This window comes from Anoplopoma fimbria, chromosome 10 (genome assembly GCF_027596085.1).
Source record: "Anoplopoma fimbria isolate UVic2021 breed Golden Eagle Sablefish chromosome 10, Afim_UVic_2022, whole genome shotgun sequence".
In the NCBI taxonomy this organism is placed as follows: Eukaryota; Metazoa; Chordata; class Actinopteri; order Perciformes; family Anoplopomatidae; genus Anoplopoma; species Anoplopoma fimbria.
The window spans coordinates 15,654,059-15,666,367 of NC_072458.1; the positions used below are offsets into that span (position 1 = coordinate 15,654,059).

The 12,309-nt window shown below is 42.4% G+C and overlaps 1 protein-coding gene across 1 annotated transcript; it reads left to right on the forward strand.

The window, feature by feature from the left end:
* Window positions 1-1,324: 1,324 nt before the first annotated feature.
* On the forward strand, window positions 1,325-11,399 carry tmem200b (transmembrane protein 200B). Its single transcript, XM_054606722.1, has 2 exons — window positions 1,325-1,359; window positions 9,102-11,399. Exon 2 carries the CDS (start codon window positions 9,145-9,147, stop codon window positions 10,381-10,383), a length of 1,239 nt encoding a protein of 412 aa, XP_054462697.1. The 5' UTR covers window positions 1,325-1,359; window positions 9,102-9,144; the 3' UTR covers window positions 10,384-11,399.
* Window positions 11,400-12,309: the final 910 nt, after the last annotated feature.

Consider the following 12,309-nt stretch of genomic DNA (forward strand, 5'->3'; position numbering starts at 1 on the left):
TTTCACCCTTTGTTTCATTGCAGCCATTTCCTAAAATCGAAAAAGTTCGGGGTTTTTTCGCATTAATGTACACTCAGCAACCCATCTTGACAGAAAAAAACAGAAATTTAGAAATTTTTGCAAATTTATTAAAAAAGAAAAACTGAAATATCACATGGTCATAAGTATTCAGACCCTTTGCTCAGTATTGAGTAGAAGCACCCTTTTGAGCTAGTACAGCCATGAGTCTTATTGGGAATGATGCAACAAGTTTCTCACACCTGGATTTGGGGATCCTCTGCCATTCTTCCTTGCAGATCCTCTCCAGTTCTGTCAGGTTGGATGGTGAACATTGGTGGACAGCCATTTTCAGGTCTCTCCAGAGATGCTCAATTGGGTTTAGGTCAGGGCTCTGGCTGGGCCAGTCAAGAATGGTCACAGACTTGTTCCGAAGCCACTCCTTTGTTATTTTACCTGTGTGCTTCGGGTCATTGTCTTGTTGGAAGGTGAACCTTCGGCCCAGTCTGAGGTCCTGAGCACTCTGGAGGAGGTTTTCTTCCAGGATATCTCTGTACTTGGCCGCATTCATCTTTCCTTCAATTGCAACCAGTCGTCCTGTCCCTGCAGCTGAAAAACACCCCCATAGCATGATGCTGCCACCACCAGGTTTCACTGTTGGGATTGTATTGGGCAGGTGATGAGCAGTGCCTGGTTTTCTCCACACATACCGCTTAGAATTAACGCCAAAAAGTTCAATCTTGGTCTCATCAGACCAGAGAATCTTATTTCTCATAGTTTGGGAGTCCTCCATGTGTTTTTTGGCAAACTCTATGCGGGCTTTCATATGTCTTGCACTGAGGAGAGGCTTCCGTCGGGCCACTCTGCCATAAAGCCCCGACTGGTGGAGGGCTGCAGTGATAGTTGACTTTGTGGAACTTTCTCCCATCTCCCTACTGCATCTCTGGAGCTCAGCCACAGTGATCTTTGGGTTCTTCTTTACCTCTCTCACCAAGGCTCTTCTCCCACGATTGCTCAGTTTGGCTGGACGGCCAGGTCTAGGAAGAGTTCTGGTCATCCCATACTTCTTCCATTTAAGGATTATGGAGGCCACTGTGCTCTTAGGAACCTTGAGTGCTGCAGAAATTATTTTGTAACCTTGGCCAGATCTGTGCCTTGCCACAATTCTGTCTCTGAGCTCCTTGGGCAGTTCCTTCGACCTCATGATTCTCATTTGTTCTGACATGCACTGTGAGCTGTAAGGTCTTATATAGACAGGTGTGTGCCTTTCCTAATCAAGTCCAATCAGTTTAATTAAACACAGCTGGACTCCAATGAAGGAGTAGAACCATCTCAAGGAGGATCAGAAGAAATGGACAGCATGTGAGTTAAATATGAGTGTCACAGCAAAGGGTCTGAATACTTATGACCATGTGATATTTCAGTTTTTCTTTTTTAATAAATTTGCAAAAATTTCTACATTTCTGTTTTTTTCTGTCAAGATGGGTTGCTGAGTGTACATTAATGCGAAAAAAAAATTCGATTTTAGCAAATGGCTGCAATGAAACAAAGAGTGAAAAATTTAAAGGGGTCTGAATACTTTCCGTACCCACTGTATATAGACAAACAACCATTCACACTCACATCCACACCTACGGGCAATTTAGAGTCATCAATTAACCTAAACTGCATGTCTTTGGACTGTGGGAGGAAGCCGGAGAACCCGGAGAGAACCCACGCTGACACGGGGAGAACATGCAAACTCCATACAGAAGGCCGTCTAGCCCGGGAACCGAACCCGGGCCCCTCTTGCTGTGAGGAGACAGTGCTTCAACACGCAGAAATTCAACACGCTGAGAATATAGCTGTTTATTGGGTTTAATTATGTCAGAATAACACAATTTCATTCTATCAAATCAGAAATTAAGGATATTGTGTTTGTGTGGATGGAAAACATGTCAGATGTTTCAAGATCCCCTACAGCCGATGTAGTGGCAAATGTCTGTGATGGTGTAAGGAATACAAAGAGATAGGCTGCATGAGCCCTATTGAATTTGATTTTGACCTTAATTGTCTAATCTGATTCAATCTCAAAGAGTAAAACTTTACTCAAGTTGTAAAGTTTGCATTAGCATTGTCTTTATTCAGGGCTGCAGCCGACAATATGGACACTGAGGCCATGTCTTTGTTTTTCTTTGTGTGAACATGTGAGGTTTTAGCGTCCTGCAGAGACTTAAACCCTTAGGCTACAGCTGGTGTGTATTTTACAAGCTTATTCCATATAGACATAATTAACATTAAGATTATCATCACCTGGTAGCATGAGAGTGGATTTAGATACACAGTTTATCTGGGAGTCTGAAATAACCGATCACTGTTAAAGTGATTTGTACAACTAGTTACATGTTGAAAATAAGATATAACTTTATATGCTGACAGATCTACTGTTATGGTATTACTGTACAAGGAATATTGTTTAGACCTAATATTTTCTTGATCATGTTATCTTGAGTTATTTCATATGTTTGTGATATATTTAAGCTAAGAATGTTGAGTTGGGCACTAACTTTAAGCTGTCAGATAAAAGCACAACATTCCCCTCTTGTAAGTAGAGTATAAAGTAAATACATGTATAGTAAAGTGAACTCCCTCACAGAACAGTAGCCTATCTACCTCTTCACACAGCGGTCATATGCTTGATATATTCTCTCTGGGAATCTGGGGGCCTAATGAAAAATATTTAATATGTTTCATTGGCCTAGGCTGCCTATTGTTTTAGTGTCAAGTCCTGATATTCTCTGGAGGCTGTGGAGTGGATGGGGGCTTTGACACAAGATCTAAGGAGTAAGTGTACTAACAGCTACTTTCTACCACTAAGTTATGATAACATACAGACACCCCGTTGTTGTTGTTGTTGTTGTTGTTGTTGTTGTTGTTGTTGTTGTTGTTGTGCTGTTAAACGCGAAGCCCCTGTTATACTTTTATTTTGAAAATCACAGCGCATTGTCAAGCGGAGGTTCTGCTGCTCGCTTGACGGCGCTGGTCCGTTTGAAGACCGGCGGACTACCCAGCGGCGGGGCAGAGCGGCGAGGCTGGGCTCTCCTGGATCTAACGGTCCTCATGAAGAAACACATTCCGGAGGAGTTAGTGAAGACAGCGGAGGATTAACGAGATTTGTCGGAATAGAGTTAACAGTTGGGTTGTGCTCAGCCTGGAGACTCCGTCCACAATGATCAGGGTGGTTTGTTTCCTCCAACTATGAACAAGCTGCAACAGGATCCGAGAAATACAGGCAAGTTTCCAAAAGTCCCCGGCTGCTGGATCGGTAACTTCTGGCGTTGAGTCTCCTCTGTATGAGTCCGATATGAATCAGAGCTCCGCGCTGCAGTCAGCAGCTCAATGACAGGGAGTCGGTTTAACGGAGACTTTCTCCTCCGTGAATGGCTGTGTGCGGGGAGAGGAATGCAGCAGCGCGCTCAGTCACTCACATTCCTGTCGTGTTGTTGGCTCCATCGGCTACAGTAGACACATTTTTAGGGGAGGTAACGTTGGTCCGGCACGGCACGGCACGGTGGTCCATCGTTAAGGTAAAGATATAACGCATTATTCCTGTCGATAAAAAAATCTATATGCTGCTTCTTCCATAAGTGAAGCCTAGAATTCAGATGATTTTAGCGGGTCGAGCCGGTCTCTGGGGGGCGTGTGGAGGGATGCGTTCGCATGTCAGAAAAAGAGGCATTTTATAGACTGTGGTTCCACCCTTCAACACCCGCTGTAAGGGTATCCATCCGTCCCCTGATGAAGCACAACTTGTGGCTTCCCAGGAGTGAATTAGCTCCAGTCCAGCTGCCTCTGCTGAACAGAGGATGAGCAGTATGATAATGGGTCAATGCAGTGGTGCTTTCAGGTGGAAAAAATGGTGGAGCAACAATGACTTTGGACTTATGCAAAATCTGAAAATAACATCGTTTTACAATTAACTGGGTAGTAGATGTGATGAAGCCCATTAACACAGGCGGTACTGTTACTGCCCACACCTCCTCACTTGGCTGTTAAACTGATCAAGACCCCATTTGTATGTGCTGTCAGGATGTTAGCTTTTATTGCTTCACCTTGTTGTTCTGCTGCTCCATGTTTGGTGATCCTATCATAAAAATGCCTGAGATCCTGAGAGCCGGTTCTAGACCAGAGACCATCCTCTCCCAATTACACACATGAGAAGCAAAAAAGCATCTACTGTGAGGAACTAACAGTTAGCCTTTGATCCAGCGGTGTTGTTAACATGTCCTCTGTGCTGCTGGGCACAGATGTGTTTCATTTGTAGAAGATACTCCACACTGTTCACAGTGACCACAGTTACTGGGTGTTTCTCAAAGGATTTGGCTGAATTTCAAAGATACTACTTCATTGAATTGGCCGAAGGACAGTTTCAATTATAAATACAAAACAATGGATGAGACATTGATCATAATAATAATAATACATTTTATTTATAGAGCGCTTTTCAGAGTACTCAAAGACGCTTTACAGACATTTAAAATCAGCATTAAAAGCTACACACTAAAAGCTTTTAATGCATAACCAATGGGATCCCTGTCTGCCATCTTACCCTGGTATTGTTTACAGTCAGTACTAATGGACTGCTACTGGTCGTCAGTTGTTCAGCACCTACTAGCTTTACCAAGAGGACCAAAGAGACCTGAAAGGCTGGCAGCTCTTTCACCACGTCAGTATAGAGAATGTCATGTTGACATGGAGCCTGATATTCAGATTATAATCGGTTTAAAAGACCAAACAGAATACAAGTGCTCCATATAAAAATCTCAACCAGAAAAAAAAAGGCCAAAACCGATTTCTTTGGGTTGCAGAGGGGTAGTTTAAACTTTTTCATAAACAAATGAAAAGAAAAAATTGTACTTTGTAAATAATCAAAGCAATGACTTTCTGGCTGCATTCTTTCCGTGCATGCCCTCAGTGCATGCGGAGACCATTTTAAAACAAACTCTCAAAGAATTGAACGTTATTGGACGCATGGGCTGCTGCAGAGGGAGTTCTGTCAAAGCGTAATTATTTGTTACGCGATAGTCCTTTTATTTTGACTCCTAACGCAGTATTTTTGTATAGGTAATGCAGAGCAACAGGTGTTGAGGTTAGCACAACAAGCTGACTGGCATGCAAGTCTACCAGACCAACGGAGAGAGAGTTGTGTATAATGAGACGAGGGTCAATGCTGTTGGGGATGTAAGTGGAAACACATCCAACAAGCTAACGCACCTTCGCTCGCAATACCCATATGTGCCAATCACTGGGACAATTGTCCTGTCCACAAGACTAAAAGTCAAATATATTCAGTTTCAGTAATCAGATGAAATCATCCATGCTCACTAGGTACTCATTCACCCCGAAACCTTCGACCTGAAGTTGAAGCTCTGGAGAGAGGAGGAGAGCTTAGCGCCCAGCAGCGTCTCCTCCTCCGCCAGGATCAGAGCTTCTCCTGGCTGCTCTGCTGGTTCCTGCATGGAGCCAACACCGACACCACGCTGCTGGAGACCCAGGCCGTATTGCTTGGCCCGCTGGAGGGAAGGGAGGCACGGGAGAACCAGAACCAGGACTGAGAAGGGCAGACTGTCAGACCCTGCTTCCGGAAAACGGGAGGTTTCTAAAGGGACTCTGGTGCTCGGAAACACTACCACTGTAGTCTAAGGGAGCGCAAAAATCGACACAAAGGGAAAGCTCCTTGTAGCAGCTTTAAACATGTGCCTTTATGTTTTCAGTTCCGTTTTTTCCAAGATAAGCTCTTGACTGAAGATGCCCTTTACAAACGTAATTAGTCTTGGGCATTTCTCCTGGAATACCATCTATTTTAACTGCACTTTAACAATAACAGTACCTATTGTTAGTAATATGGTTATGTGGTTTGGTCTCAGTGATGTTTGTTAAACCTGTAGCATGACTAATTAATTACTGTTTCGAGTAATGAAACTTATTACCTTTGCTATTCAGTAGTCAGTAGTACTATAATAATGAATTGAATGAATAAATTAAGTAATTAGTAGAAAGGTATATATCACATTTGTTAAATTCCTTGCAAATAACAGCATTAAGACAAAACCGGGATATATGTTTCTCTGTCAAATTGTTCCAGTGGATCCGCAACCATTGATTCCAGTGTAGGAACTGCTTTAACCCACTGACTTATGCACAATTCCATCCCCACAATGTGCTGAGCATTATCAGATGATTTCATGCATTTATTATCTACCCAAAGTAATCATGTCTGTACTGGAGATGGTTTTGCTATATCACAAAATTACAGTGTTACCTTAATGGAGAAGATGAGTCTTTCTCAACTTCCCAGAATCGACCCTAGCCCCAACATGGAGCCTAATTCTCAAGGAAGTATATTCCTGGCGAGTTCCTCTGCAGAGCCTTTGAGCATAGCCTCTGCAACAATCTGACAAAGAAGCATACATCTGGCTTTGGAGTAGGAGTTGCAGACAAACCCAAATACTTTCCTACTGTAATGCATTTTATCTGTCATGACAGAGACATTACACTTCAAATGTGGATGCCTGGAATCCAGCTGTATTTAGCCTTGCCGTCCATCGCTTTGGTCTCTCATTAGTCAGTGGTTGTTTATCACGCAGTCTTTTTTCACTGTTAATCACCACTGGAAATAATTAGAGTGAAACTCCTTGGCCCTTCCATGTCTCTGGGGTGCTTGTAAATTCATTGAGGTACACACAAGAGTAAAGAATCACTCACACATGTGCTGCTCTTATTGAGTTCCCACATGGTCATAAACAAAGCCGAATAAAATGGAAAAACAGCTTCAAACACTCTGACTGTAGTTACTGTGAGGTCCTGAGTATGTTACAATGAGTGTAAACGTTCTCACCATGCTGACTGTCAGACGCCTCACAGGGAAGTCATTTCTGTATAAATATCCATATACAGATGGTGCTTTGCCACGCCACCCTTCCTCAGAGCTGTTTAGATATAAGACTTTTTCTGTCATGCCGCCGTGGAAAAAAATATCATGTCCCCCCCAAAAATGTTTTAATCATTGAAGGTGCTCAACTCTGATTGAGGGATTGCCTGCACATGCTCTCAACATGCAGATGGCTGAGCCTGCAGCTAGAAGCTAACGGTACTAACTAGGGTTCGATCCCTGGACACGCGATTCCGTTACACATCCCCGAGAGTTCCTTAAAGATATATTTTCTTAATTTTTCTCTTAAAGTGCACCAGATTAACTTGGCATTTCTAATTCTATCTTTTGATAAAGATTTAAGATTTTATGCTATCATAGTGTTGTTGTATCAAAGTTAGAAATGTCAGTGTTTCGACAGCACAAATACTGATACTACTAAGAGATAGAGGAGTGGTGATTATACAGCAAAAGCATTGAATTCCTAAGATATAGTTGGCATCGCCTTTGTCTCTTGGTCTCTTGATAACATTAGTAAATGTTACCTTTGTTTCATGGTTTCTTGATAACGTGAGTAAATGTTACTTTTGTGCCTTGGTCTCATGGTAACGGTAGTATCTGTTACTTTGGTCTCTTGGTAACGATAGTAAATGTTACTTTGTCTTTTGGTCTCTTGGTCATGTTAGTAAATGTTGACCTTGTCTCATGGTCTCTTGGTAATGTTAGTAAATGTTGATTTTGACTCATGGTCACATGGTAACATTAGTAAATGTTACCTTTGTCTCTAGGTCTCTTGGTAACGTTAGTAAATGTTACCTTTGACTCTTGGTCTCATGGTAACGTTAGTTAATGTTACCTTTATCTCTTGATAATATTAGTTAATGTTACCTTTGTCTCTTCGTCTCTCTGTGACATTAGTAAATGTTACCTTTGTGTTTTGGTCCCTCTCTAACGTTAGTAAATGTTACCTTTATCTCCTGGTCACGTAAGTTAATGCTACCTTGGTCTCTTGGTAATGTTAGTAAAAGTTACCTTTGTATCTTGGTATTTTGGTAACAGTAGTAAATGTTATCTTTGTCTCTTGGTCTCTCTGTAATGTTAGTCAATGTTACCTTTGTCTCCTTGTCTTTTGGTAACGTTAGAAAATGTTACCTTTGTCTCTTTGTCTTTTGGTAATGTTAGTAAATGTTGCCTTTGTCTCTTGGTCTCTTAGTAATGTAAGTAAATGTTACCTTTATCTCTTGGTAATGTTATTGAAAGTTATCTTTGTCTCTTGGTCTTTGGTAACAGTAGTAAATGTTACCTTTGTCTGTTGGTCTCATGGTAACATTAGTAAATGTTACTTTTGTCTCTTGGTCTACTGGTAAAGTAAGTATTGTTACTTTTGTGTCTTGGTCTCTTGGTAACGATAGTAAATGTTACTTTGTCTTTTGGTATCTTGGTCATGTTAGTAAATGTTGACCTTGTCTCTTGGTAATGTTAGTAAATGTTGACTTTGACTCATGGTCACATGGTAACATTAGTAAATGTTACCTTAGTCTCTAGGTCTCTTGGTAACGTTAGTAAATGTTGACTTTGACTCATGGTCACATGGTAACATTAGTAAATGTTACCTTTGTCTCTAGGTCTCTTGGTAATGTCAGTAAATGTTACCTTTGACTCTTGGTCTCTTGGTAAAGTTAGTAAATGTTACCTTTGTCGTCCGACTTTTGAGTTACATTAGCGTAGCTAACATTAAAACCTTGTTTGCTTGATTAGCTAACAGATAAATACTGGTGAGAGCTAAAAATCAGCAGTAATTTAGAACTCAGCTGGTCCGTTACCTGCTAGCTAACAGTAAAGTTACCTTGACCACAAACTTTTGTAGTAATTGACCCCCTATGTAATAGATCCATCTAATCGTTTTCATACTGACTACCCTCTCTGGTCTCTTTGGTCCTCTTGGTGCTCTCTCTCTTAGATGCTTTAAATTAGTTCAAAATTAAAGAGAAATATCCCACTGTGGATCTCTTGTATCCAAGAGATGAATTATAGACATATCACATTTTTGTGATCTATCAGGCTGAATTTAAAACATTAGGCTTAATTATGTATTGTGCACCCTCAGATACAAACTTGTATGTGGTTGATGGATACAACATGTAGATACATTGTTATAACTGCACTAACTTTTAAAATGTCCTCACTCCCAAAGTCCTCTGACAGGGAGTAACAGGAGCTCTTGACTGACCTGAGCCATGAAGACCCAGAAGGCCCGAGATATTACACCTCCTTCACCTTCCTGCCGACGGAAGTCTCGCTTCACCTTACGAGGCAGAAAGAAGGACGGGGTGATCCAAGGGAAACTTCGCATCCGCTCCATACCAGGAGCCTTCCTGGTGCTGGGGGTCATCGTGGTGGTTGTTGGCACCGCTTTGGCTGTGGCAGGATACTGGCCCTACCGGATACAGAGAGCGTCCTTCCTGGGGTCTGCAGATGGGGAAAGTTTCTCTGAGTCGCAGACTTCTGGGTGGAGTCTTGGAGCTAAGGGCCTCCTATCCACAGCAAGCCTCATCCACGGTGAGAGGATGAAGCTGCTGGGGCCTGTCATCATGGGGGTGGGACTCTTCATCCTCATATGTGCCAACACAGTCCTGTACGAAAACAGGGATAGAGAGACTCAGATGCTGCTGGCTCAGATGCGAAGCGTAATTTGCTCTGTGTCTGCGGCGGTTCCCTCGGCAGACCTTAAAGAAATAGCCGCAGCCCACTCCATGGCCAAACACTACCAGTGGGTGAGCAGTTTACCAGCTGCCCATCTTAACATCCTCTGTCTGCAGCAGCTGGCCAGCTCTGAACCGCTGCTCCAGACTAGACACCCCAGAGACCAGGAGCACAGTGTGGAAGGCATCTACCAGCAGGCTGTTCTCCAGACAGAAGCCCTCCACCACCAGGAGTCAGAGCCTCCGCCCTCCCTACACTCCTCCTACTCCAACTCATGTCATTCCAGTCAGACAGACTTTAACACACAGTCTGGTGCTGAGCATGGGGGCCGTGCCAGCTTTAATCCGCACCCCTCCCCACTCGTCAAGCTCAACAACTGCCTGGTGTCAGCCGGCTCCATGTCCACGCTGGACGGGGTAGATATGCCACCTTTCCAGCCGAGGCGCTGCCACAGTATGAGCTACAGGACTAACCCATATACAGCTGGAACTGGTCTGCAAGATGGACACCATGCACCGGGGAAGGAGGGTGAATCGAATCGGCTGGTAGGCACAAGTGAGACTGGTTTACAGGTTTGCGTGAACATCCCTTTGCAGGTTGTGGAGACTGCAGAAGAGCAAACCTGCCGAAGCTGGCCTCGGCTAGACCTGGGCAGCGGCAGACGATATCTGAAACTAGAGAACAAAGAGGACTCAGTGGACAAACTGCTGGACCAGTTAGAGCAGCAGTGTTATCAGTGGGATAAGAATTTTGGCTCTGGGCCTTTCCAGTGATTGCCTGCTCCATACAGAGGGATACAATCACCCTGATAACAAAGGATCATAATGATATTTCCCCCTGGATTCTAAAACTGGGCTATATTTAGTTTTTGCTGTGGGGGTCAGAGAGAGACCAAGCCCTGGATTATCTGGAGTACACTGTCTCTCAAAAGGATCTTCCAAAACTTGAGCTTCCAATTGGATTTGGCAGATGTTTTATATAATTGAACGAACAATATACAGACCATACACTGTCACAACTGAGATAAGCAATTTGACAGACTGTTTACTTCTGCAGTTTGGGTTGGCAGCAATGCGAGAAATCAACTTGTATCACGATGCCAAAATGGGTTTGCCTGTTTCCAGGAAGTAGTGTGCACAACCTAATGTAGCAGAGATAGAAGGGGGATTGTTTTACTGTGCAATCTATTTTCAAACTGGACTCCTAAATCCATAAAGTGCTGACAGCTCTTGACAAATGCAACTAGTGTATATAAATGAGATTTTTTTCTGTACTCCAAATGCAATGCATGGCAGTGATGTAAAGTATGTTACATCTTAATACTTATGCAGAGAATGACTGTTGGTTTTATGTGTATAAGAAGCAATGCTAGTTAAAGGATAATTCTGGTTATTTACATCTTGGGTCTTGTGCTCTTCGGTTAGGCTCTTATTTCTCCAGTACCAGCTACCATAACAATGTTCTCCCCAACTTTCTCCCCCAGATTAGATGCGGGAACCTGATGACATTGCTACATCTGTCTCTGAACTGGGGAGGATGCTCGTAATTGACACTTCAAAAAATAACCAGTATAATAGCAACTCTTTACTACTTCCAACACAGACACACACACCCATGTATGGCCTGTTAGGATATGTTTACTGTAATCCACTACTGGCTAGGGCTGACATAAGAACTGAGGTCTAGCAGCTCATCCTCATCCCATTCTGTCTCCAGCTAGCATCTCTTTCTTTCTAAGCTTACCCTGTGATATATGTTTATATGTTTTCATTAAAATTGCAGTTGTCACTTCACATTAGCATTATTTCATTAAGTTACCTTTATTTTAAGTCTATTAAGCATTTATAGGCGGTATTTAAACAGTTAATGAATGGTTTATAACAGACTCTAATATAGATGTAAGCAGGTATAAGTGTATATTAATGTATTTGTCAACAATTGCTATAAACAGATAATTAATGACGGGCAGTTGTAAAAGTATAAAATATGTCTTCATAAAAGTATTAATTGCGCGTAGATTAATGAGCATGTCCTTATAGCAGTGTGCAACTACATTATACGGCTTATAAATGCTACTTAGCAACCCATTCACCAGAATAAAACTTATGTTTCTGCAAACCATGGATACGTTGAATGGTAACGTGTCTGAACCAAACCTACATTTCTACATAGCTCTATATCTACTGTATTGTGGTCTGACGGTAACACTTTGCCGTTTTCAATCTGCATTCTCAATAATGTTTAGGTTTTAGGTTTAGCAAGTAGTAGTTTTTAGTTTAGTTTAGTAAAAGATCACGGTTTAGGTTCACATAAGTATGTTACTTGTGGTTTTACACAAACACCAGTGTCCTGTGTTTCACCCCCATGTCCTCCTCACTACACTCTGATTAGACAGATCAGTGATGCGTCAAACACAAATGTAATCAAGGAGAAAACTTAATTGACATTCAGTTTGGCTGTCTGAGTCATATTTAGGAGACCAGGCTGACATAACCTGTCTGACCTGCTGACGTCTCCTGTTTCGTGACCTGTCTAACTTCTTTGAATGGTAAATGGTAAATGGACTGTACTTGTATAGCGCTTTTCTAGTCTTCCGACCACTCAAAAGCGCTTTTTACATTACTAATCATTCACCCATTCACACCCATTCATACACTGATGACAGGAGCTACCATGCAAGGTGCCACCTGACCATCAGG

What these genes read in the sequence shown, in the direction of transcription:
- tmem200b (XM_054606722.1), top strand. Translation starts at nt 9,145, where the DNA reads ATGAAGACCCAGAAGGCCCGAGATATTACACCTCCTTCACCTTCCTGC.